Here is a 26,599-nt window from a genome sequence, read left to right on the forward strand (position 1 = left end):
AAGTGCGGGCGTGGTTTTCCAAGGGGGCGGGGCTCCAGTGGGGAGGGGGCGCGGTGCTGCGGAGGGGGCGCGGCCAGGATGGCAGCGTGCTGGTGCCTGGTTCCCGGCAAGCCCTCCGGCCCCCAGCCGCGGCCCCCTAGCGGCGGGGCCCTGTTGCCGCCCGGGCGGTTTCCTCGTAGCGCGGCCGGAAGCGCCTGTGCGGGCGGTGTCGGCGGTGGACCGGATGTTGCGGCAGCAGCTTCCGGCTGGCTCCGTGGCAGGGGCAGGCGGCGGGCGCGGGGCTGAGCGGCGGCGGGCCGGCCGCGGAGATGGTGCTGCTCACGATGATCGCCCGCGTGGCGGACGGGCTCCCCCTGGCCGCCTCCATGCAGGAGGACGAGCAGGTGGGGCGGCGCAGGGGCGGGGGGCGCGGGCGGTGGGTCCGGCCCGCTGTGTTCGGGAGGAGCGGGCGGGGGCGGCCTAGCCGGACCCTCGCAGCCCCTGCTCGCGTGCCGGGCCGCTCTTGCCCAAGCGTGTCCCGCCCGGTGGTCGCGGGTGGGAGGCGGCGAGCCGCTTCTGCGCTGTGGGGCTATTGCTCTCCCTCGGGCTGAGCTCGGGACCCCCCGGAGCCTCCCCGCCTGCGGGCGGGCGGTACGTCTCCGGTGGCAGCCGCCCCCAACAGTCTGTCCTCCCTTCTCAGTCGGGCCGCGATCTGCAGCAGTACCAGAGCCAAGCGAAGCAGCTGTTCCGCAAGCTGAACGAGCAGTCCCCCACGAGGTGTACTCTCGAGGCAGGAGCCATGGCTTTCCAGTGAGTACCTCTGGGCATGATGGGGGAACTGGCTTGTGATGGCACTTCTGGCTCAGGGTGAAGGTTTGTGAGAGCCTGCGCTGCCCAAGAGATGGCGAGTTATTCAACTGTCTGTCCTGCCAGCTGAAGTGTACAATAGCTGCTTGAAGGGGAGAGTGTGTGAGTTATTTCTTGGCCCTGCTGTCCAGCACTTGTTTCTCAGCCAGTTTCACAGTTCTGTCTTTGCTGAAGACAATGTGTGTTCTGTTCCCTTTAAGGTTTTTCTGTTTGTTTGCACCCTGTAAGGTACCTACAGTGCATCTTCTGTACCTTACGTGTCTTGTTTTGTCTTTAGAAAGAGATGTCTTTTGTAAAAACAGTCTTAGCCGTGCCCCATGAGCTTCTCTTGCGCAAGATTTTGGTGTGTGTATCCCGTAGGAGTGTAGCTTTCAGTGTGTTAAAAGCACATGGAACGTTTTTGATTTATTTCTTTCTTATTATTTCCTTACTATCTGATAAACTTTTTTCTTTCAACTTGTAGATTCAGTTTTATTGTTGCTAAATGCATTGGATGTGTTTAATTCATTTCCTAAACTGTTTGGAAACTGTCAACTTAAAAGCACTTCTGTCTTTCTACAGTAGTACATTAACAAGGGAACATGAATATAAAATAATGAAAATTTACAGAGCGTGCAGGTCAGACATCTGTCATCCCTAATGAATAGCAAGGGAACTGGAAAGGCAAGTAAATGGAGGAAGGACTGACAGTCAATGAAAGGCAGGAGAGCATACTTATGTTTGAGAAAGTAAATGCTTCTTTACATGACATGTAATTACCTAACAGGATAATACTTGAGAACTTAATCAAGCCCAAGATCTTGTCAAGAATCAGAACTATGCTATTAGCAGGAATAATTGTTAGAAGTCTCTGTGATCAGCTGCCACGTGAGATTGCTGAGGCACAGTTGTGCAGGTTTGCCAGCAATGGACCAAGATTTCCCGCACTTGGCACCGCTTCTGCCATGCTGCCAGCAGCGAGTTTCCTCTCAGTTCCCAAGCCCTGGTGACCAGGTGCGTGTTTATGGGTGGGTGCACGGGAGATGCAGTTTGGATGCAAGGCAAGATTGCCTTTAGGTCTCTGTTTCTATAACAAGGGCCCTTGAGCAATTATCCTGCCCTGTCCCTTTCTTCAGAGATTCAGCGACATGAAAAGACAGGAACGGGAGTTTTTTGTAAGGGCAGTCTTTGGCAAAAGCCATGAGGTTTTCAGAGCAGCTTTTCTTGTGCTTGGCTTACATATGATGACTGCAACAAGATTTTTTTTGATGTCTGCTCTCTTGGCTTCTGGTTGCCTTTGATAGGGAGTCATAGTGGTCTGAGGATGGCCCTGATTTAAATAGACTGGCCATCCCTATCTCCTGTCGGGTTTGGGTGTGGTTGTCAGAGTTAACTGCAAAGTGCTGCTCTGCATAGTCTTCTTTTTAGTAATTAAAACTCTGTAATTTAAAAAAATCCCTCGCTTTAAATGTTGCCGTGGCACTGCATGGGTGTAGCTCTGACTCTCAGTGAAGCCTTGGGAAAGAGCCTGTATGGATCCTAGTAAGTCCTTTGCTGTGTTGCTTCCATGACACGAGCAGAGCAATGTCTGGGAAGGCTGTGCCGCTTGCAGTGCCCAGGAAATCCAAGCCTCTTAACAGTGCCTGTAATGTCACCACTGACGAGGTGGGAGGGCTTGGGCAAGCTCATATTTTGACACAGCTGTTAAAGAAACAGCCAGGGCACCTGGCTGGCAGGTAGGCAGGGCAAGGAGGGTTCCTCCTTCTGTGTTGAGTTCCCTGAACAGGTTCCACAGGCAATTGACAGCTGCTGCTGCAAAGCACTCAACAGCTGCCTCCTGTAAGGTGGAAAATTAAGGCAAGGGCTTGCATGAAAAGAATACTTTCCAATCAAAAAATGTTATGAAACGTGTGATAATGGTACAGGAAAGGGAGGAAACGGGGGAGTTTGAGATTTAGTGTAAAGTAGTGGTGGCTGATGACCATGCTGTTCATTAATGCAGCACACCATTTTTTTTTCTGTCAAATCAGAGCTCTGACTGCTGAGGGCAGCACAAACCAGGGTAGAGCACTTTGTGGTGCGGGAATTAGAAGTGTTGCTAAGGGTATTGCTGAACTTGCTGAGGTGGTATTGAACGTTTTTAGCTTGATCAATTCAGAGAAGAGCCTAGTCTTGCTGAAATGTGAAGCTTAAACTATGACCACTGAGGTGATTTCTGTCAAATGTAATGTGTAGGCTTTGGCACCAAAAGCTGTGTCACCCTTGCAGCTGCAGCACTTGGCGTACGCGGCTGTGCAGGTACGGGAGCAGCGATGCAGTCTGCTGTGCTGTCAGTCAGCAGGTGACCTTTGGCTGCTGAATGGCTGAAGTAGCTCATACCTGTCATGTTGAAAACAACCCTTGGCCTTTGCTACTGTTACCAGGGTAAAGCTTTTTTCTCTGAAAACGTTCAAGGTAATCGTAAGAAACTTACTGGCTGTAGTTGGTGCGCAGAAATCTGGAGTACAGAAGTTAGCAGTGGCAGGTAGCATTGCCTGTCCCTTGTGTGTGTACAGTGCAGAGCAGACGGCAACTGGGTGCTGCGCTGATGCTTGGAGGCACACACATAGCGTGAAACTGAGAAGCCCAGCTGTGTCGGAACTCTGCTCTGAGGTTGAACTGCGGCTGACAAATTGTCTGGATCTGGGACAGGATGGGGTGTGCTTGCTCTCTGTGATGCTGACAGGTCAACTTTAAATCCAACGTGTCTCATGTCACATCGTGGGAAGAGCAGGTGGGAGATACAGCTGAAGAGCTCCAGGCAGGACCTGCTGGCCTGAGCAGAGATAACAGGGCCGTACCGGCGGGACATGCTCCTCAGGCTGCTCTCATCTTGGAGGTGCTGCTCTGGCTCTGAGGCAGTACTATCAGAATTCCTATCTGATACAAGTTTCTCTTATCTCAAAAGATTTTTCTCAGGTCTTGCTGTTCATGACAGTGACTAAATCAAGCTCCAGGTGATGATTTGTGGCAACTCCAGGCTGTCAAGCAGGTCTCCAAGGGTAAAGGGAAGAACAAAGGCATGATATACTGTAGGATTAGTCTTACACGCTGATGCTGCCCAAGCTGAGGGACATAAAAAGGAATAAAAGTATGGGCTCGTGGGGACGTGCTTGTGGAATGGATTACAGTGATTGGAGTTTCTGGCTTCTGGTTGAGGTGGATGAGTTGTTACTTGAAGGCTGGCAGTATTTGCACACAGAGCATATAGGGGCAGGAGAAATGGACCTGTTGAGTATCTGGAAAAACAGTGGGGAGGGGAAGGAAATAGTTTTGTAAGCCTGATGTGCCTATTAACAAAATTTTAAGCTACTTATTTAACTACGGTGCACTCGTAACTGGGTCAATTCTTTAATACGCTGTTAATCTTCATGCTAACTAGACTGCTACATAATGGCATTATGCAGAAAGTCAAAGGAAGGTAACATACACCCTGAATAATACCGATAAACATTCAGAAGTGTATGCAGGGCTATGTACCATCTCTACTCTCTTGGTTTCAGTGGAAATAGTGTTGCCTTTTTTTTTCTGTTGGCTTAAATAAGGAGGCAAACACAGCTGGGAATGCGCAGCAGCGGACTTTGTAGGCATTGTAGCAAAGCTTAAATAATCACAAGGTTGGTTCTATCTTATCCCTTATTTCAGCAGGCTTTTTAGCTGAATTGTAATGAAAAGCCCCTAGTCCCAGTGCTGATGGAGGCACTGGGGCTCACACTGAAACAAGGTCAACACTAACCTCTGTGGACCAGTAAGAATTAGATGAGGATGGGGGTGGTGGGAGGAGAAGAGCAGCCCTTCACATTCAGCTGCAGGACAAACCAAAGAGCATTACACAGCAGCGTGCTTCAGCGCAGGTTTTGGAGCTCCTAACATTTGCAGCCAAAGAACTGGTAGCACAGCCATGCTCACCTATGGCAGTCCTGCAGGGGAGGTCACCAGAACCTGTCTAGCACTAATATCATTCCCCAGCTGCCTTTGAGGTCGTGTGTGGGTAGTGAGACACCCCACCAACAGGCTGCTGTTGGAGGGGAAGGGGGTACCCAGCCCTCCAAAATGGAAAGCAGGAGGTGGCAGTCACCAACTGGCTTTTTAGCGTGCTGAGACCAAATTCTTCTGCATCCCCTAATCTCAGGGCAGAGCTTTCTTTTCGTGGGCCTCAGGTTCTTGGCTGTGCTGCGTTGTCTTAGAGCTGTGCTGGCCACCTTCCCCTCTATTCTGCTGGCAGACTTGTTGTGCTCCCCTATTCCTGACTGCAGGAGGGAAGGAGAGTGTCCTCTCATTTTTTTACTCCAAAATTATAATCATTTTGTTGCTGGTATTTTGGTAAGCTAATGATATTCACAGGCCAACTTTTGTCCCAGTGAAGTCAAAGTTCAGGGCTGTTGGCATGGGTATAGGGTCTGAGGCTACAAGAAAATTTCTTTTAGGTAAAGAAAAATAAGCCATCACTTTGTCAGAGGGTTTACACCTGATCCAGACACAGCAGACTTGAAGTCCCTGTACCCAGTTTTCATTGCCTCATAGGAATAAAGGTATGCAGGGTGGTGTTTGATGGGGTAGGTTCAGGACTAAGAGATTAATGCTCTTTTCTGCTGTTCTTTTAGCTACATCATTGAGAAAGGTGTTTGTTACCTGGTCCTGTGTGAAGCTGCATTCCCCAAGAAACTGGCCTTTGCGTATCTGGAAGACTTGCATTCAGAGTTTGATGAGCAGCATGGCAAGAAGGTGCCGACGGTCTCCAGGCCCTATTCCTTCATTGAATTTGGTGAGGTTCCTCTTGCTGTGGCTAGCTAGGAAACTTGTAACTGGGGGGGAGCGGCAGCCACAGGGTCCTCTCCAGCCTGGTCTGTGGAATTGACAGTTCAACCTCTTCTTGGCCCTAGGGAAGTGGGTGTTTTGAGCAAGAGAATAGGGCAGTGGTGGGGAAAAAGTAAATGTCCTTTGATTCAGATTTCCTGCTTTAAGTCTCTTGTCCTTGCTCCAGTGAATATATTTGCGTGTAGTCTGCTGGCTGTCTCAGCAATACTCCCACTCCTCCAGCAGCCAGGCTGCTCTGTGTTGGGTGGGATTCCCTCTGATAGCCCCCTCTTGTTCCAGACACCTACATCCAGAAAACCAAGAAGCTCTACATTGATAGCCGCGCGAGGAGGAACCTGGGCTCCATCAACACAGAGCTGCAAGATGTGCAGAGGATTATGGTGGCCAACATCGAGGAAGTCTTACAGCGAGGAGAGGCACTTTCAGGTACAGGGAATGGCCGGTGGTTGGCATAGGGTTCCTTGTCCCCTCGGTCGGCTTTGTGGGTGGAGCATACTGGAGGGAAGGGCTTGCTCATCCCTGAGCTTCCTGAGAAAAGTGATGAACTCAGTAGGTGTTTTGGTTGGGTGGGTTGCATCCTGAAGCACCTGGCAGGTGCTGGTGCTTCTTTTGGGCGAGACCAGCATCTCACTGGCATGGGTGGCTTTCATCCCAGCAGGACAAGCACTAGAGCACTGCAGGTGGGCACAGGCCAAGCTGCCTTGTGAAACTGCTGCGCTTCCAGCTGCTTCAGAGAAACTTGTACAGTTAATGTAACATTTGGGGAACACCTGGTTGGGTCAATCTTGATTAACTTTGCTCGCCTTTCCCTTTAACAGCTCTTGATTCCAAGGCCAACAACTTGTCCAGTTTGTCCAAGAAGTACCGCCAGGATGCGAAGTATCTGAACATGCGTTCCACTTACGCCAAGCTTGCGGCCGTAGCTGTGTTTTTTATCATGTTGATCGTTTATGTGAGATTCTGGTGGCTGTGAGCCGGTTGCAGTCACGGAAGAGGGAAAGCCGGTAGCCTGGCAGGTGTATGTGTGCAGGACACTGTTCATGGGGGATGTGCATTAGAATCCACACAGGACCATCACCTATATGGGACTGTCCTGAAATTGTTAGGTGACGCCTGACTACTATATCTCTTTGTGAAGCCTAACAATAGGTGTAAAGGCTTGTTGACTACAGGCTTTTCCTCTGAGGCAGTTTGCACTGGCTACTGCAGAGTTTGGCCCCCCAAGCCCCCGCCCCCCCTACCCGGGGGCGCACTCTGGGAGCTCTAAGTCAGTGCAGTTTAGCATAATCACATTGTACGTCCTCCTGTTGAGTAGCTCTAGTGGGAACTGGACTCTAATGAACATTCCTTGTGTTGGCAATGTTTGCTTTTTTAGAATCTGGGTCTGCAGTTATGTTTTGTTGTTTTTTTTTTTTTTTAAGAGAAGACTCCCCTGTTTGATGGCAAATACTGCACTGTACATATAATAGCTTTCACTTCTGTCAGAATAGCTATTGTTGAGTTGTTTTCTGTGTCTGACATCTTGGCTTGTTACACTTTAAATTGCTTTAGAAAGAAATGGATGTTAAATTATGCCTTAAGATACATTCTGTCTAGTACTAGGAGGGGCAATGAAAGGCTTCTATATTGCTGATTCCTACAAAATTAAACTACAGGTTTGTAAGTGTCCACTTTCCCTCTCCAGACAGCTGTGTATGACGGTATGTTTCCATTTGAACAGGGTGTGTAATTCAATGCTGTTGGAGTGGGCACAGCGCAGACTATGTTAGCACTCTGTGTTTTTCCCTTCTATCTGCAGATTCACTACATTATTTCCTTCCTTTTTATAACTGTGCTTTCCTTACAAAATGTATCAAAACTGCCAGCATTTCATCTCTGATGCTTGTTTTCTTTCTCCCTCTTTCCCTCACCCAAAACAACCAAAAAACCAAAACTCTGAATGTTGTTGTGAAGAAAAGGTAGTGTTTCCTTCAAGAACACTTTAACTTTACATGAAGGATTCAAAAGGATAAAATAGTGGAATCCATTGGAAACACCACCTTTTTTTTTTTGCTGTGGTCACCCTCTCCCTACCTCACTTGGGAAGTTGAAACCGTAGGTGAAGAAAAATTCATTATGGGGCAATAGTATATAGCTTCTTTCTTATGGGCCAATCTATATATTTCCAGTGTAATGTGATTTTTTTTTTTTTAAAAAAAAAATTGTTTTGGTCCACCTGTGCTAAGAATAATGTTTTACCAGTCAGCTTTTGTTTTTATTTAAAGAAAAAAAGAAAAAAGAAACCCCACAGCTCAGGCACTCTTCTGCACTCACGTGCCTGCTGTTTGGTAGGAAGCAGGCAGTGTCACAGAAGGAAGTTTCAGGACTCCTCAGCACCTTTTGCAAGCACATAATCTTGTGTAGTTCTGCAAGTATAAACTGTGACCTGGAAATGTTTCCTGCCACAGGGTAGGAAACAAAGAGCCGTTGTCCTGTCTGGGAGGACTCCCCAGCTTGGCACCACGTTGGGCTGGCAGGGGAGCAGTTAGTGTTCATCCACCAAAAGCGTAGCAAATCTGATCTGCCATGTAGTCTAAAACTCTCTGGTTTCTGCATGATGCCTCCAAGTGTTACTATGTAGAATGCTTTATTATTATCATTATTGTTATTTTTAATCTTTTTAAGTGGTGTCCCTAACAGGTGAATATCCCAGTGATGTAGGTCTGTGTCATGTAGGTGCCAAAAGGTGAGCAGGCACCAACTATATGTGGATTGTTGTGATTGAGGGGAGTGACGTTTCTGCAGCAAAGGGCAGCTCAGTGAGCAGTTGCCTCCTGCAGCCCCAGTGTCAGCAGTGAAATAAACGCTTCTGAGAAATCCCCTCTGAAGCGTGGAGTTTCCAGCGTCTTGCTTTTGTGCTCTCAAAGGATGCTTGCTTTGCTTCCAGGGACACAAGAGGGTAAAGGCCCGACAGCTGAAGCCACCTGGGATAAGGGCTTGTTTTTGGAGGCAGAGCTAGTTGAGAAATATGATCTTGGCCGTTTTCTGGCAGAGAGGCTGTACTGTGGTTATAGCAGCAATCTCTTCCATTGCCAGTGTGTGTCTCTGCCCGCAGGACGCGGGCAGGCAGCCTCCTCGGCCTGGGCAGATTTTTTTGTGGGGGCAGTTCTGTTGTGATGCTTTTCACATGGGGGACGGAACAAACTGGGAGCAGGGTACGTGCCCCCCATGGTGTGTGTCAGTTTTAACAGGGCACGCCACTGCAAATGCCACTTTCCTAAAGGGGAAGGCAAGGAAGACTCTCCCGCAGGCCAGCACGGGGCTCCAGGGAGCACTTGATAAGTAGATCCCTTGGTGAGTTCAAAGTACAGGATCCCTTTTCCTCCCTTGCGTGGGGCAGAGGTGCTGCTGGTGCTCTGTGCGAGGGAGGTATGGGGCTGGGTTTTGTTTTGCTGGGGGCTGCCTGCGCCTCCCGAGCAGCCAGGTGTGAGGCTTGTTGTTCCCATCCTGCTGCGTGGGGCAGAGGGGAGGAGAAGCCATTGCTGGTTTTGCCCTGCGTTACCTGACAGCTTGCTCGGGCTGGGCTGGTTGAGCACCTGTGGGCTCAGGGACGTGGCTCCCTGCCCTGGTGGGCGCAGGGTGCAGCCCCACAGAGCAGGGGTGACCGTAGCTGTTGGGTTGCTGCTGGCTCAGGATGGTGCTGGCAGAGGTCCAGAGCTGGCCCGGGAGCCACTGCCTGCAGATGGCAGTACCCGCACGGAGCTGATGCACAGTGCAGCGTGGTGCCCAGGGCTGGGGAGGCAAAGGGGGGCTCCTCCCGAGGGCACCCCGACCTCCTCCCAATGCCCTGGCTCCCCCAAAGACCCACAGCCTCGCTGGGCCTGGGCTGCTGCACCGTGAAGCCAGGAATCTGCCTGCAAGGGCTCCGGGACTGTGCTGCACAAGCCTGTGCTGCCTGGCCTCATCCTGTCGCACAGCTGGGGTGCTGTGACCAAGCTGGATGGTGATGCCTCCCAGCAGGGACCTTGCCTGAGTCTCCTCCTACCCAACACCCACCTCGTTTCTGTTTCTGAGCTGCCCCTCTGCCTGCAGCTGCTCTAGAGCAGCCTTTTCCTACTGGGTTCCCCTGCTAGGGGTCCCCCCAGTTCCCATGCCTGGTCCCCTCCACCTGGCAGAGGCATGTTGAAGAATGGCTGCAGAAGCGTGGCCTTAGAATCTCTGAAGATCTGCACAATCCAGGCGTGGTATTAGAATAGGCCTGCAATCAGAATTGTACTGAAGTCGCTGTGCTGAAGTTAACAAGAAAGGTAGCCCTGAGCTATTCTTGAATCCTGAGACCAAGTAATTATGTTGTGCCAACAGGCCGTGGCTGTAACAAGCTACAGCTGCTGGGAAAGCAGGTGCAGGGCCAAGAAAGATAGGGACCGGTATGGGAATATGGGGAGTAACAAACTACAAGGCTGAAGCACAGCAACACAATTAGCTACATGGATAGAATGCTTATTTTAGTCATGATAATTAGGGGTGTGAGAACCGCGCGCATTTAGAGACTACTAGCCAATTATATTTCTGCTTTACGAATACACATGTGTATGGGTTCTATATAAGTAGTGTTAGAAACTAATAAAGTTGAGCAAGATGCATAACTCATATTGAGCATCTTCTTGACTCCAGCAAACCCTTCTTCCAACAGAGGCAGAGGGGCTTCATCCCGTGCCAGGCACGTGTGGAGCAGGAGGGAACGCAGGATCTGGGAGTAGGGCAAAGTCCTGGCACAGCTGTAGCACCTGGGCCCCCGGCGCTGCGGGGTTTGGGGGGCAGAGCTGGGCTCTCCCGCGCCCCACGGCATGCCCATTGCTGCTGGGACACCCTTGGCATGAACAGAGAGCAGCAGGGTGCAAAAGGAAAAAGGGGATGGTACGAGGTGCCCCAGGAGCTGCTCTGCTCATCGTGTGAGCACAGACTTGACAAGCCTTGTCACGTGAGTGATGGTCCAGAAAAGCTGTCAGGTTGGGCTCTGTTTGCTGCTGCCCCTGCTCAGCTCTGGTCTGGGCACCTCGGGTGTCCTTGTGTCCACAGGGGTGGCTGGAGGGACCACTGGTGGCCATGCCCACCCTGGCCCACCACAGGACTGTGATGGGTGGCTTACACTGCCAGGCATGCTGGTGCTGGGTGGCAGGGATTTTTCTCCTGAGCATCTGAAAAGCAAAGTAGCAAGAGCAGACAGGCAGAGCTGGTTCCTGGATGCTGCCGAACCTGCCATGGGTGAAGAAGCACAGCGCTGCTGAGAGGAAGAGGGCGGCAGGATGGCAAAGGCTGGCAGGGTGCTCCGGCTACTGCATCAAATACATGGTGGGTCTCACCTGGTCCAGGCTGTGGCTGTGCTCTGCACTGTCACCACTCCTGGGAGCAGCTGTTTGGGTGCTGCAGCGTTTCAATTTCTGTCTTCACTGGGGCACCAGCTGTTTGCCCCAATTTGACCCAGCTCCTCGCCCTCGCAAACCCCTCTCTCAGGCAGGTTTTCAGAAAAACCCCACTTGCAGCTTCTTTCCCTCTGGGACCCCAGAGAAGTTTGACCCTGGGTGGTTTCCAGCAGCTGCTTTGCTAGGGATGAACATCCCAGAGGCGTGGAGGGGCTGCGCCAGCGTCCCTGCAGCAGGGCAAGTGCCAGCCCTGGGCACCTGGTGCCGGGTAACTGCCAGGGCAGCAGGGCTTGCGGTTCAGCCTTCGAGCGCCCCAGTCCTTGTCCTCCCTCCCTTGGGCACCACTGAGGGGCCGCAGCAGCTCTGTCCCCTGGGGGGCTCGGGGGGCCGCAGCAGCTCTGTCCCTTGGGGGGCTCAGTCCCACCGGGGCCAGGGAGGGATGCCCCGCAGAGCTGGGCAGGGGGGCTCAGGAGGTCGCTTCCCCCCTCTCCTCGTGCTTTGCTCCACCGCGTTGCTGCCAGAGTGACCTTTCGGGAAGGAGGATGTCAGTTTGCTGCTGCCCGAAAATGGAGGCTTTTCAGATGGCGAGGGGCTGGGTGTGGGTCTGGCCGCAGGGAAGGTGGCTGCTGGGACCAGCCCTCCCCACGGGCCTGAGTCAGTGCCAGGCCCGTCCCGGCACCCCCAGGGTTCCGTGCCCCCCATCCGGCTGATGCAGCTGGGCTGGTTCCCAGCCCCAGGGCAGGACACCAGGCACCTGCCCAGCCCCCGGCAGCCTCCTCGCTCTGTCCCCGTTGGCCCCCCAGACCTGAGCCCTTTAGGGGTCCCTGGGGGTCTGGCTGCTCTCAAGCCCCTGCGGTGCTGGAAAGAGGTGGGGCACAACCTTCCCGCAGCCGAGGCTCTGCCGGTGCTCCCTGGACAGCCTCCAGCACCCAGCTGCCCTCGAACGTCCCCAGCGCTGCTTCCCCTGGGGCAGCCGTGCCACCTCCGTCCCCCTTCTCCCCTGGCGTGGGCACTGTCTGGGTCCCCCGTGGGCACAGGGGTTCCCCGGGGTTTGCCGGGCTGTGCCCGCAGCCTCGCAGCATCTCGCACGGCTGCTCCCAGGCGGCTGCAGTCATGCCTGAGCTCACAAACCCGGGGGGGGGGGGGGAAAGCAGAAGTTGGGGAGTCCCTGCTCCCCATGCCCAGCCCAGTGGGGCTGCCAGGCCCCGCCACGGGGCTTTCTGTGGGCTGAGGGGCACATGGAGGAGCCCAGCGTGATTTTGAATCATGACTCAGAAACCTGCCTGCGGCTGAGCCCCAGCGCTCTGCAGAGAGGTGATAAACCTGCATCCTTTGTCGGTGCTTTTTTTTTTCTTCTTTTCCTTCTCTCAACATCCCACCAGCAGCACCCCAGCCTGCGGGTTCTCCCTGGCCACCCTAACACGCTTCGCTGCCCTGGCCTGCTGCCCACGCCTGCTGGAAACGGGACTCCCCAGCCCCATTGTGGCACAGCACCCCGGGGTGGAAAGTGCAGCCAGCCACAGCTGGGGCACTGAAAACGGCAGTAGACACAGGTTTTGCATAGAGGAGCAGAACTAAATGTCCTTGCTAGAATCACGGTGACCCCAGGTCCTCCATGCTGGGTGAGTCCTCGTGGTGCTCGAGCTTGCGGAGCTCCGGGCACGTGTGGCTCCCCGGGACCTTTCCCGGAGCCCTGTGTGCCCCATGCATGGCCATGAGCCCCTTGCAGCTGCGATGGCATCTTGCCCTGGCATCCACCCCGGGAGAGGAGGGGGCTGTTGAGGCAAGAAGGGATCTGAGCGACCTCTGGCTCAGCACAGGCTTGGAGCAGGCTGCACAGAGCAGGATGAGGCCCCTGCCTAGTGCCAGAGGGATGTAACAGGGTTTGCTGGGGGCTGAGGCCAGGCTCTGGGTCCCACGGGAGCAGGAAAAAGCCTCTGTTCTGCTTTCCCGTGTTCCTACCCACATGGGGACCACAGGTGATGGGGGTTGTGCCCAGGTGGGCAGCTCGCAGAGGCCACGCATGCACTGGGAGAGGATGCTCACGGGCTGCAAAGCCCCGCTGCAGCTTCTCAGTGGCCGTGGACTGAGCGGGAGAGCTGCAGGCTCCCATCCATGTGGCTGGTCCTGGCTACAGACCTGGGCAAGGCACACGAAGGGCAGGTCTCAGCGGTGCTGAGCAGCTGCCCCTTCCCCGAGCGGCAGCTGTCCCTTGTGCCAGCCATCCTCACAGCCCCGGCTGCTGCCTGGAGGGTGGCCACAAGTCACTGACTCCCTGCTCCATCGTGTGCCCCGAGCCAGGAGCATTTCGGGAGCTTCGCAGCCACCCCGTACATCCCACCAACTCTGGTAAAAGCTGCGCGGCTCCGTCTGCAATATAAATACTCCATGGGCTGCTGCGAGCAAGGGCAGCGGTGGGGAAGGCTGAGGGTGCGAATTCCCCGGGCGATTAAGCGGGACAGCAGAGGCGGCTCAGGCCCGGCACATTCCTTCGGGGCTTGATGCAGGAATGCCTTTGCGCTCCTCTGTTTCTTTTTAAGACAAGACTAGCTGGCAGGTAAGATAATCACGGTGTAAGCCAAGTCATGTGAATGTTAAGAGTTAGCAGATGAGCCACAGGACGAGCTATTTGCCATGCAGGCACAAGGCTGCCAGCCCCACAGATTTTGCTGGAAGCCTCTCTCCCTCCTGTTTTTCTTAAACCTCTTTGCTGCTGACATCTTGCAGCTATGAAATACCCTCAGCTTCCATTTTAACAGGGTTCCAGATCTCCTGTTTGCAAACGAGAAGGCTGAGATATATGGTTCAGGCATGTTCTAAGGACCCCCAAAGCAGGGGCAGGTAAAAATGAGGCGACGTTTATCTCGGTGTGTAAGATGCTGGGCTGTGAGGCAGGCGTTTGGGTGCGGGCTGAGCTGAGGGCTGCACGCCTGAACCGCCAGCAGTGTCATGGAAAGGTTATGGCGAGAAAACACAAATTATTCTGAGAGTACCAATGCGAAACTGGTGAAGCCAGTGGTTCCTCTGGGGTGAGGGACAGAGAAGTACAGCGCCGCTTGCTAACCACATACAGACACCCAAAAAAGCACCTCCGTGAGTTTTAAATCCATTTTGCCTTCTGCACGGAGAGGTGGGGAGAGCACCGCCCAGCACCCAGGCACATCCCTCCTGGACAGCATCACACTGGCTGCAGAGCGAGGGGGCACAGGGGGCCAGGGGATGCTGCCCCAGGGGCTACCTCCCCCAGTGAAGCGAGTGCAGGTGGGGGGCAGGATGCTTCACCCCCTGTTGCCACCAGCCATGCCATCTGCACGGACCAGCGGCTCGGCATCACCTGGGGTGTCCCTCCTGAGCCGGGGGACCCAGACCCCAACACCACCAGTGACAGCCCAGCACTGTACCCGCTGGTGATGGCCCGAGGGCTGGTGCACAGGGCTGGCTTTGGAGCAGCGGGGTGGGAAGCCTGAAGAGCTCCAGGGCTGGAGAGCTGTCTGCACATGCTGAGGCGAACACAAATGTGCCTCTGCTCTGTGGCACGGGCAACCAAAATCATCGGGGTGGGGGTGAGGCTCCTGCCATGGAGTCAAAGAGGGCTTGATCCCCCACCCTTTGTCCGCCAAAGTGCCAGGATTTCCCTGATTGCTGGGGCAGTTTAACAAGCGATGTGGTGGATATGGAGTCTGTTCAGCTCTCCTAATCCCCCAGCTGGCATCGCACACAGCTCTGTGCCAGGCGCCCTGCCCGCACCCTGCCCACCGCCCCTCGCCACCCTGCGCACCGGGGGCTCTGCTCCCAGCAGGACACTCCAAAGCAGGGCTTGGCATGTGCAAAACCAGGAGGAAACTATGGAAAACCTTGCCGGAGCCCTCCAGTTTCAACACGGGCTGCTGGTCGTGTCTGGGTGGGAAACTGGGGGTGAGGGAGGCTGGAGGGTCACTTGTGTGGGTGGGTGGCCTGTGTGGTGCTCCCCGGGGCTTGTTTGCCCATGATGGCATTAATGGGACTGTCACAGGGCACAAAGGACAAAGCAATGCTGAAACATGTTTTTAACTCCTCACAAAACAGCTTATTGCTGAACGACAGACCCATGGGGGTGATGGGGAGCTGCCTGAGGAGCTTTGGCATGGGGACACAGTGGGGTGCCTGCCTCTGTCCCCCTCCCACTCTGCCCTGTGTGGTCCCTCCTGGCATAGGCAAGGCAGGGTGGCCTTGGGCGGTTTGGCCCTCGCCTCCCCAGCTGCAAAAGCCACCTCCATCACACAGAGGACCTGCTGGTGGCTGCTTTCACCCCTTTCCTCCAGCAGAGCCACGGGGGGATGCTCTCCCCCATGGACAGCTGAGGACAGTGGGGTCAGAGTGGCAAGGTGGGAGCCATCAGCAGGTTCCCCAGACCTGTGGGGCGAAGCAACACCTTCCCCCCGCCAGGCCGGGCTCCCCCACGGGGCCTCATTTGCCAGACAGAGCTGGCTGCACCTTCCCAGCACCTTCCCAGCGCCACACTGGGACCGTAGGTGCTGTCCCCACGTGGGGCTGGAGCAGAACACAGGCAGCAGGGGACTGGCCGCCTTAAGGTCAGGGATAAGTAATGCCCGGAGAGGAGCTGGGAATGGCAGCTTTTGGTGAAATGCCAGATATTCCTCCCATTATGGGAGTACGGGAATATGGGAGCATAGCTGCATTCAGGAGAGCATCCCCAAGCCCTCCTTGTTCCAGCCACATCCCCGCCTGTCCCTCCTCCACTTGGCGTTGTGGCTGTTGCAACCTAAGTGTTGGTGGCTGCCACCCCTAATTGTATACGTGGAAAGTTTTTGGCATGCTGGGGATCTGGGTTCTGCCTTGGCAGGCTAGGAGGTGCGGGGAGGGCGGGTGCCAGGCGCAGCCCCCTCGGTCAGCTACCATGGCTGTGGCACCAGTGTCTGCCCACGAGCCGTCACAGCGGCCATGGGATGCTCCGGCAGCTCTGTGGGACGGTGGGGGATTCATCACCCAGGTCACATCAGCATACCTGGACAAATCATCATGGAGGTAGGATGCTGAGCATCCAGCTCATGGTAGGAGCTCCAGGATCTGGCGAGTTACAGGGGGAAAACAGTGGCGTTTATTCATTGCCCCTCTCTCCCCCAGCCCGCACAAGCCTGTCCTGGTGGCCAGGCTGCCATGTCAGCACACAAAGGGCTCTCAGCGTGGGGCAGACGGCTTGTAACGCTTTAAACCATGGCTGAGGACTGGGAGGGCTCCTGAGGTTGAATTTAGTCCAAGGCCGTGGGAAGCCATGTGTCCTCCTGGGCTTCTGTGGTACCAGTAGCCGTGGGGTGAGCCGTGGGGTTGGGCTGATCCATGGGGTGAGCCGTGGGGCAGGGAGCTGGCACAGCTGCCCCAGGGCCCCCTTCCCACCGGGATGAGCTGCCAGCAGCCACCACTGGGTTTGGGTTTCCATCCCCATTGGCGCCCTGGGCGATGCTCCATCACCCCACACCTGGGCAGAGGGCAGGGCCATGCCCCTGCAGGTGGGGTGCTCCACCATCCCCCCCCGGGGGCACCCACCACCACTGCCACCACCCCACAGGGGCACGACAACGTGTCCTGCTGCCCGTGTCCTCCGTCCCCCCATTGCCACCGCCATCCGCCCCCCCCCCACCAGCTGCCTCCCAGCCCCACCACTATCCACCCCTCATTGCCATCTGGACCCATCACCACCTGCCCCACACTGCCACTGCCATCTGCCCCCCACCGCCATCTGCCCCTATCACTATATGCCCCTCATCACCACCACCATCTGCCCCGCATTGCCATTCCTCCACATCCCCATCTGCCCCCCACTGCCCCCCACGCCCACTGCCATCTGCCCCATCCCCATCTGCCCCCAGTGCCATTCCCCCCAGCCCCATCCCCACCTGCCTTCCACATCCCCATCACCATCCGCCCCCCGCCGCTTCCCATCCCCACCTGCCCCCCTCCTCACCGCCCCCATCGCCATCTGCCCCCCAGCCCCACCGCCATTCGCCGCCCCCGCCATCCGCCCCGCCCCTCCCCGCCTTTCCCCGTCGGGCGCCCCCTGGTGGCGGGCGGGCGGACGGGGCGTGGCGGGCGGCGCGGCGGAGGAAGCGGGGGCGGTGCGCCTCTGCCGTGTCCCTCCGCGCGGGGTGGCCGCAGGCGCCATCGGCGGCTGTGTCGATCCCTCCGCGTCGCGCCGTGCCGTGCCGTGCCGTGCCGGCGGGAGCGGCCGTAGCCATGGCCCGCGGAGCGGAGCCGGCGCTCGCCGCCCTTCTCGGCCTGGTGCTGGCCGTGCTCAGCCGCGCCGAGCCCGCGGCCGGTGAGTGGCGGGGGCGGGAGGGCGGCGGCGAGGGGCTGCGGGGGCCTGTGGGGCTGCGGCGCTACGCGGGCGGCCCCTCGCCTGGGGCCTGAGGGGGTGCCCGGGGCCGCCCCTCGCCCCGGGCCGCTCCGAGCGCGGCCGGCCCGGCGCCGGTGTCACCTCCTCCCGCGGGGCCGGCCGGGGATGAAGGGCTGGGGGGGGCGCCTGGGGTGTCATCGCGTGGGGGCGGCCCGGGCCACCGCCTCTTTGTGTGGAGCGGGGCCCCCCCGCCCCAAGGTCGGCTCACCTGCGGGGGGGCTGTCCCGGGGGGGCTGCTGCTGCCGCCCCCGGGGGGAGTGAGGGGGCTGCTGCTGTCCCCGAGGTGGGGGAGGCGGCTGCTGCTGTCCCCAGGGGGAGTGAGGGGGCTGCTCTCCTGGGGGGGGGGGCTGCTACTGTCCCCGGGGGAGTGAGGGGGCTGCTGATCCTGGGGGGGGGGGGGGCTGCTGTCCGGTGGGAGCTGACACGTAACGGAAAGCGCGAGGGAAGCCGTGCTTTACTGGCAGCGATACGCGGGCTGTCGCAGCCGTGGTTTGAGCGCTCGAGGTCTTTTGATTTCAAAACACGGGAGAAAAGGGCTGGCTGCTTCCCATCGCCTGGGATACCTGTGCGTCCTGTGCGCCCCAGCCTCTTTGCCGGGGACATACCTACACACACAGAAGGGATTCCTACATCTCCTCCTCCTCTAATTGTTAATCAGTTCAGGCGTGATGGAGCCATATGTGCACATCTGAAGAAACTGCTGCTTTCCATCGCTGTTGCGCATCGGCATTTGCAATGTGTTTTGCAGCCGGGCTGGAGAACACGGTCCGTAGCCTTAACTGCTGGGTTCTGATGGATTTCACGCCTCTCCCGGCAGCAGTCCTGCTCCTAGAGCAAAGCATGTGCAGCCTTGCAGCACGGTAAAGCTATCCGGGACCAGCAGTCATTGATTACTTGCGCGGCTTCTCATTCTTTCTTCCTTTTTTACTCCGGGGAGGCGGGATTGCTCTTCAGGTGACTTGTGGAGAGTGCAGCGATGGGAGAAAGTGGTAGTGGAAGTTGTTAAGTGTGTGACTGCAACGCTGATTATTTCAGCAGTTTTACTCTTGGGTACGGTTAGGGGTGGAACTTGTCTGCAGAGTTTTGACCACTGCTGCTGGTTTGGTTGCAGAGTAGTTGGGCTAATCAGTCTATCTGTTTTTACTTTGAAATGGCCATTATTTGTCTCCTGGGAAAAATGTTGGTCTTCCCCCCACCCCTTTCCCCAACCCCTCTGAGATCTGACTTACTCGTACTAATGTGCTGCAAGAAGATGGTTGGAGTTAAAAAAAAAAAAAAAAAAAAGCTGTTTCCTGACTGTGTGTTGGCCAGATTTGCTTAAAAGTGACTGGAAAAATAAAGAGTCTTTCAAGGGTAGGTGTATAGTAGCACTGTTGTTTCTGGAAATGGCTTACACAGATCAGTAAGATGGCAAAATACTCTTCCCCCCCCCCCCCCCCCCCCCCCCCCCCGAAGACTAATGTCTTGCCCACTTAGTTTGACTGTACCTTCATACCAGCAACTTACCAGTTCATTGCTAGCCCTACCAGTTCTTTCTCTTGGTGGGGGCTGAGAGGGAGAAGTACCTGTGGTGTCACTCATCACTTGACGGGGTATGGATACCTACTGGGCTGCTTCAGGTCCTCCCATGCTGTAGAAATTTTTGGCATTGTGAGTAAAATTTCCTCCTGGTGCTTAACAAAGGCTGGTTGTCAGAGATGACAAATCTAGACTGAAAATAAATGACTCCTGTTGTTCGTGAGATACTGACCTGCATCTGGTCCCTGGGAGTGGGACTTGTGGCTTGAATTAATGGGAAAGATGAAGTCACCGAAAGGGTATTTTCAGGTGCATATTCAACTGTCTTGACGCTCTTGTGCAAGAGAGGGCAGGTATCTGATGTCAGCCCTCTTGGTCAATAAATAGGAGGCTCCTGGATGCTCTGAGTGCTATGGTTTGGACTACTCAAGTCTGCCTCATCATGCAAGCCCAACGATGTAGCAACTTGCTTTTCCAGTTGAGCCGTTGTTTAGTTTTGCAAAAGGCTGCAGTTGAGGTTGCAGTAAGCTGGGGTGGGGCGGCAACACCTGTGCTTTTGGTGAGGATACTCTCCTGATAATTGCTGTGAACGATTTGCACCTCTCCTGATCAGACAGCAGCCGGTAAAACAGGAATCCTGGCTAGTGAAGCCCACCCTAGTTACTACCCACTGCTGTTATTAACGCTTGGATTTTGCTAAGCCCAGCTTCACCAGGTTGCCGTTGACTGTCAGCCTGTGTTTCTAACAGGTTGTTAATCTGGAGGGGTGCAAAGGTAGCACATTGATGCAGATTGCAGTTTGAGATCTTTAGCTTTAGTTTAGAGACTTTTGAGGACTTCAGGTAATGCTGACAATGCCGGTCTGCTTGATACAAATTTGCTTATGGAAGAGCAAGTTTTACTTGATCTTTTGGAAGTGTTGCTGCCTATCAAATTTGTTCTTATCAAAGATGCCAATTTAAACTTTCAAAAGGGAGCATGATGAGAATCTGGCTAACTGGCATCGCTTCCTGCAGGGCACCTCTTAGTCATATTAGAAATACGTGAAGATCGTCTTGCTGATGTTCTCAGGACTTGGATCCTTGGGAAAATAGGACTCACGCCTCTGGTGGCATTTGGCAGTTGGGGCTCTTACAGTGGGTGGGTTGGGTTTTTGGCAGCTTCCACAGCTGGTTGCCTCCCTCCCTTTTATTAGGTGTCTCGCTGCTGTTGCAGTAAGCAGGTAATTCTCTTCAGTGCGCTCTCGTTCTGTTCAACTTCTCCCTTTCTCAAAAACCTGTGTCTGTGCTGAGAGAAGGGGACTGGTACCTGGAGTTTGAACCCAGGACAAGGAGTAGGTGAAAAAGCAGCAGCAGCAGCAGGATTCTGGCAGCCTGTTTCTTCTGGGCTTGAGAATCTTATTTGACAGCAAAACCGATCAGTCACAATTTGTAACTACAGATACAGTGTCGTTTCCTTCAAGTTTGTACTGTTGGCTAATGATGGTTAAGTGGAGGAGCGATACAGTGTTTATTAATTCTCACTCCTCCTGTGGGACATGTTAGGGAAATGTCATCCATGTTGGGGGGGAAAAAGAGCTTCCCTAAGCATCTGTGTTAAAAAGTCCTTTTGTAGTTATATTCTTACTTTCTATTCATTCACTCTGAAATCATCTTGCCAATAGAAGTCAAGGGCTGTCAGTGCCCATCTAGAAGAAACAGTGCTTATATCATTCTAAACACGGTCATCTGAGAGCTGCAGAAATAATCGTTCGTTCTGTTTAGAAAATAGTCTGTTCCTAGGGCACATGTCCTTTTTTTAGACTGCTCCGAGGATGAAAAAAGAGCTTTGTATCTCAAAATGGCATGGGCGCCTGCTGTTTGTTCCATGCAGCAAGTCTTCATCTTGTTTCTCTGACATCACCCGGGACGGCTGCAGAAGCGTTGCTCAGCACAAGTAGCGGGCTAGCATTTCTGCACAGGCAAACATGCTTAACGTTCAAATTAATAAAGATTTAGTGCTGGAGAATGACGGAAGACTTTGGAGAAGACAGGAGCATGGCTTCTGTCTGCCAGATTGCCATGGAAACACCAATACCTCTTTGGCTCTAATTGCCTTCCCTACATTTTTTTGTTGAAAACTTTTTTCTCCCCCCCCAACTAAATGCTTTATGTCGCAGTTCTGGATTTTGAGTGTTTTGGCTTTCTTTGGAAAACTGAAAATAGGGGAAGGCAGGGAACTGTATCTGTGAAAGGAAACGGAGGATATTGTGACTGACACAGACTTTAAAACTGTATTGCAAGTTCATCCTGAATTCAGTCTGTATTATAACTTGAGCTTTTATTGGTGGTTTCTCAACAGGAACAGTGTCACATGAATTGTGGCTGCACTTGATAGAAATAACAGCCCTCTTGCAGCTTCCTGGGCCTAAGACCCCGACAAGAGGAAGACTTTAACTCTACCTCTGAATTTGCACGACGGGTTCCCCGCTCTGTTGTTAGGAGGGCCAATCAGTAGTTTTTGCCAGGTCCTAGATGTTCAGAGGGAAGATTTGAAACAGATGATGGTGGTGCACGCAGTTTTCCTATTAGTACTCTCAAATTAAAAAAAAAAAAACCAAACCAAAAACCTGATGAACTTCCAAAGCAAAATTTCTTCAACTTACAAGCTTGTTCTCCTGAAATCCACTTAAGTATTTTTTTTGCAGGGTGGTTGGTTTTTTTTGGTTGTTTTTTTTATGCTTTCTAGGGAAGTTAGTGAAGGAAACCAGCTTAGCTATTGGGGGTTTCTGTCCCAAAAGGTACAGGATGTTGGCTGAGTGCCTTCACACCCCTCTGAGCTCTGCTTAGCTTCTCAGTTGATGAGTCTTGCATTATCCAGTTGATTTCAGGCTTTTGTGTGCAAAAACGATGGAGATGTCTTAGTAATCTGATTAAAGCATTTTTGCTTTACAAACTATTTCCGTGCCTTATAGACAAGCTTTGTCCTTTAACTGCTGTCCTCTGTCTGTGAAGTGCAAACTGGTCAGCATGTTTAAATTCTCCAAAAGCTAATCTTTTCTAAATCTGGGCTGACTATAAGGCTTTATCACTTTTCCACAGTAAGGATTTTTACTAGTTTGCTTCTTCCCCCTCTTCTTGTGGCTGCCATGGGGCGATCTGTTCTTCAGGGGAAAAAAAAAAAGCTATTTTCATATTTTCAGCTAGCACACACTTACGAGTGGGTTCTTCCATGGTATATAGTCTCACTGGAACTGTAATCTGTTGAGGCTAGTGAATAGTGTAATTAGCTATTTCTCCTCTTTGGGTTTCCTCCAGAAGTTGGTTATCTTTGGGTATTGTCTCCATGTGTGCAGTGCTGCTTATTCCTTACCAGCTTTTTCAGCAGCTGTGTGGTGTGAGGTACTGCTGTGGGAGGGTTGTCCCTTTCTGCACCTTGAGGATCTACCAGTCTTTCTCCAGAATTGCACCTTGTGTTTCAGCATTTTCTTCTTTTTTCAGACTGTATTTTTCCTGTAGGGAACCAGAAGCTGCTTTTGCTCCCTTGGAATTTAAGACCCCTTGCTTTGTAGTTTGCTGGTGTTTCTGACCATGCCGATGGTCATAGTCTTCAGAGCTGGTCCACCTCTGGCAAGCAGCCTGAGCTTGTGTAAGGATTTGCCGTGCATCTTCTGTTGCTGCTATTTGAGGGCTTTGAATCTTTTTTTTCCACCTTTCTCTTCTTACATAATGGGTAACACCACTGAAATGACAGGCTAGTTCTCATGAATGTCAATTGAGACAGAAAATCCACTGGCTATATAAAGGTTATTGAAACCTATTTTGTCCTTTAGTTTTCTTTCTAGTCTTTAATGTATTTTAGCCTGACTTTTCTTCTATGCTTGAGTAGGTTGTTTACTACCCTCTCCCACAAGAGAGCTGTTGAACCTATAGACAAGTGTCAACCAAATACAACAGAGACCTAGGTTCTTAAAATATACTTTCTGTGAACTTCATGGAAAATTTGTAGACAGAATGGAGGAGAGAGAGAGAGAACACATACAGTGTCCTCCCAAGGAGAAAGATGTACCAGCAGCTCAGCAGCATTCCCTGCCAGAATATTGTTCTCCCTTTATTTAAAGTAAAACCTTTGGTCGGAGCCTACAGGTTCTTAGATGCAGGATAATCAACCACAAAGCTACAGGAAACCAGCTTTGTAACGTCTCTTCCTCACAGCATTAATTGTTTTGGTATTTTGCATTTTTATTTCTGCTTGACTTTTCCTGAACTTGTGGGTGAGGACTTTATTGGCATTACTTTCCTTTTAGTATTTACAACAAAGCCCTTTCAGATTTTCTCTGGTTATGGCTCTGTTTCCCTATAGCACTCTTCTCTTTTAAAAGCTGAACTCTTGATACTTACAGCTTCTGATCTTAATCCATCACTATTTCTTCTTAATTTTCTCTCCTAGAAAGGATCTGAATTTGTAGTGGGCAGATGAAGTATAGAAACCACATCACAACTTCCCAATCGTCTTGGCATCCTAAAGAACAGCAAGGCAGAAACACAACTTTTCCTTCAGTTAAAAAGGTTAAACCTGGGTGAAATTGTATTCCAGTTAAGTGTGAGCTTTGCGGTTGGGCGTTGAGAATCACAGCACTTCCTATAGTGTTTCCATGAGTAACACTTTCTGCTTGTGCTCATTCTGTAGCAGTGGCTACCTGTTCTTCTGTCTGGCCTTGGAAAATGGTCCTGGTAGGCTAGTTAAATGTCAGGTTAGAAATTATGTTTGAATGCAAGCGTGTGCAAGGGTTTGTATGGACTCTAGGCTGGGTAGTATAGTTAATAACATTCATCTCGTGTGCACTTAGGAGTCCTCATCTGAGTATTCTTTCAAACTTGGCTACGATACGTGCTAGAAACTGGGTGGTTCTTCCACAACGTGGTGGCCTGCCTGCTTCATAAGAAGCCAGCCTTTTGATAATTGTGAGGTGTCTTCCCAATATTCCTGTAATATGCCCAAATGGACTACTAAAAATCATGAGGCCGTTCAATACATTTAAAAAGCCATGGGATTTCCCCTTCGAGACCTGCTGGCATGCCACCACCGCACGAGAGCACAAGGACTTGAAGCATCAATGCTTATGCTTGGTCTGGATTAACCCAGCTTCTGATAGTCATGGTGGTTTTGGCAAGTTAGAGCAAGTCCAGAACATGGACAAATAATTGATCATTGCTGGTTTTTTTTAAACACAGAAGAAATTTGTCAAAAGCAGGCTGTTAGACTCAAAGCCTTGACAGCATACTGGCGCGCGCTCTCTCTGGGTTCTAAAAGAATGGCTTTATATTTTCAAGGCAAGGCTGTCTTCGCTCACGCTGTACACACCGAAGTATTTCCAGTTGACATGATGGATGTAGTGAAAAGTACTTTTTGTGCTGGCTAAGGTAGAAGGTAAAATTGTAGCACTCAACATGATAGAGCAGTGAAGTAGCTTTTGAAGTAAGTTGTGTTGAAATGCCTTGGTTTTGTATGCATTGTGAAATTGTTAAAGATATCGTGAAATACAGGAAGACAGCGCTTTGTGCACAGAAATGCTAATTTTACTGTGAGAACTATAGCCTTCAATTTCCCTCGTGATTTCTTTTTTAAAGAGTAGTGGTTGTTACTTTTAATGCTCATTTTAATATAGAATATGGTTACATTTACCTTTTCTTTGCTTTAGTTGCATTTAAATGTATTTTATTCAACCTATTTTAGTCTCAAGCTGCAAAAGTACAAAAGAGTCTTTTTGCTTTTGTTTTCTTAGCTTCTTTCACTTCTAAATTACTATATACAAAATACATATTCAGCTGTCTGTGTTGCTCTATTCACTGTGTGTCTCTGTTAAAGAATTCTAAGGTCTAGTAGTAGTTTAATGACCTGCTAAACAGCCGTTCAAGGCAGGAGTAATTTGTCAAAAACCAGGAGAAAATTAATCATTACTTTGCTAAAGCCTCTCTGCGTGGCTGTGTTTGGCCTAGCAAGCTAAACAGGAATCACTGTTTCAGATCCTTACTGTGACCCCGAAAGCCGTCACCCTCTTGCTCCCCTCTGTGCAGTTGTGCTGGGAGGTGGTTTTGGCCAAGTGCTAGTTAAGCTTTTACTATGTGGGTTACAAAATCAACTGGCTGCTCGGTTCTCACTAGGGACACAGCTACTCGAAGAGATTACAAAATTGTGTTTGAAAGCATGGGCACAAAAGAAATAATCCTCTGAGTATTTGCTTCACTGGCTTGGTGGGTGTGAAAAGAATGAAAATTCAAGGTAGTAAGATGAGAGTACTGATACGGTAAGGCTGAAATATGGTAAGGCTCACTTTTCCCTTCCTCCATTTCCCTGGAGTAGCGCAGGTAGTAAGAGAAATCCAGATCATTCCAGGTCCTTTTGCAGTGTCCCTTGAATGCCGTGTAAGTGCACTATGCTAACTGTAGCTAACCTTTGTTGTGAAAACAAGCTGCTGTAGTGTTAGACAGAAGCAGATGAAGTTTGGAGTTGAAGCCTTGTGGATGTTGCTGTTAAACGGGATAAAAATCATCAGACAGGTGCAAATCAGTGTGGTTTTGACCGCTGTGTGTGGGAATGTCGTGCAAAATCCGTGTTAATATTTCTGTCGCTTAGTAACCCTGACCTCAGGGGTTATCTGAAAGGGCCTCAGAGTGGAATTTTGTTCATTTCCTGAGAGCTGTGCAGAAGCAGCACCATCCAAGTGCCCCTTTTTGAAGAATCGAGTCAACAGAAGCAGCTGTACCCCTATTGTCAGAAATATTGGTGGTTTTCCTGGGCAACTGAGTTTAGTTTAAATGTATTCTCTGTAGGGATTGCAGGTGTGAAATGCTCCTGTAGTACCTCTTAGTGCATGGGACCTGTTTATGTTGCTCCAGGGTTATTGGGAAATAACACTTGAAGCCCTGGATAGCAGTAACTGGAGTCTGTTCCAAGTTGTCTGATTGCTGGGGTGAATTTGGGCTGGTTGCAGAGAGCTTAGCGGAACTGGTGTGTTAACTCTTCGGTTTCTGAGCCCCCTTCTGTAGTCACCAGAATATAAGCTTTGATGGTGGTTTGGACCACGTTTCCCTGGTGCCCCTTGATGAATTTGTATTGAAAATTTAATACCTCTTGACGTAAACTACCTTAAAAAAGAAAAAAAAAAAAAAAAGGGCATCTGCCCTGTGGCAGCTGGTATACAAGAGGGCAGTTTAGATGTTATTCCTCCCTCTAGGTGCCTTTAACCTAAGATTGGTTAAATGCTTTCCCAAAGGCAGTAAAATTGTTGAAATAGGGTCCGGAGAGGCACGGAAGTGTGTGTGTTTGGGGGCCAGGAGACAGAACTGGAAGGTGGGAAGAGCTTGTGACCTCTGGGCACATGGGTAAGTTTAGGGTAGGACCCAGATCTTGCGGTTTCAAGGGCTTTATCCACTAGTTTGGTGCTATTCAAGTGGCAGGCTGTGAGCTAGGTGGACTGGCTAAACTTTTGTGGTTCTAGAGTGCCCTCTGCTCCTGCAGGGTTTCCGTAGTTCTCACCCTTCTTTAGACACAGGCCCAGTGTGCTGCTTCAGGTTCCCGTGAAGAGATGAGCACTTGCCAGAGCTGAGGCTGATGTGAAGCCTGT

General features: G+C 52.1%; 2 protein-coding genes across 2 annotated transcripts in view; both read left to right on the top strand.

The window, feature by feature from the left end:
* Positions 1 to 224: 224 nt before the first annotated feature.
* On the top strand, positions 225 to 8,547 carry SEC22B (SEC22 homolog B, vesicle trafficking protein). The gene is made up of 5 exons (XM_056356232.1): positions 225 to 383; positions 680 to 789; positions 5,469 to 5,629; positions 5,962 to 6,108; positions 6,501 to 8,547. Exons 1-5 carry the CDS (start codon positions 309 to 311, stop codon positions 6,653 to 6,655), a joined length of 648 nt encoding a protein of 215 aa, XP_056212207.1. The 5' UTR covers positions 225 to 308; the 3' UTR covers positions 6,656 to 8,547.
* Positions 8,548 to 17,216: 8,669 nt separating this feature from the next.
* NOTCH2 (notch receptor 2) overlaps positions 17,217 to 26,599 on the top strand; it is an 87,722-nt gene continuing 78,339 nt past the window's right edge. Inside the window, exon 1 of the mRNA XM_056355718.1 lies at positions 17,217 to 17,397. Coding sequence (XP_056211693.1) covers positions 17,316 to 17,397 — 82 coding nt within the window. The 5' untranslated portion in view covers positions 17,217 to 17,315. The remainder of the gene's footprint in view (positions 17,398 to 26,599) is intronic.

This window comes from Falco biarmicus, chromosome 11, assembly GCF_023638135.1.
Source record: "Falco biarmicus isolate bFalBia1 chromosome 11, bFalBia1.pri, whole genome shotgun sequence".
Lineage (NCBI taxonomy): Eukaryota > Metazoa > Chordata > Aves > Falconiformes > Falconidae > Falco > Falco biarmicus.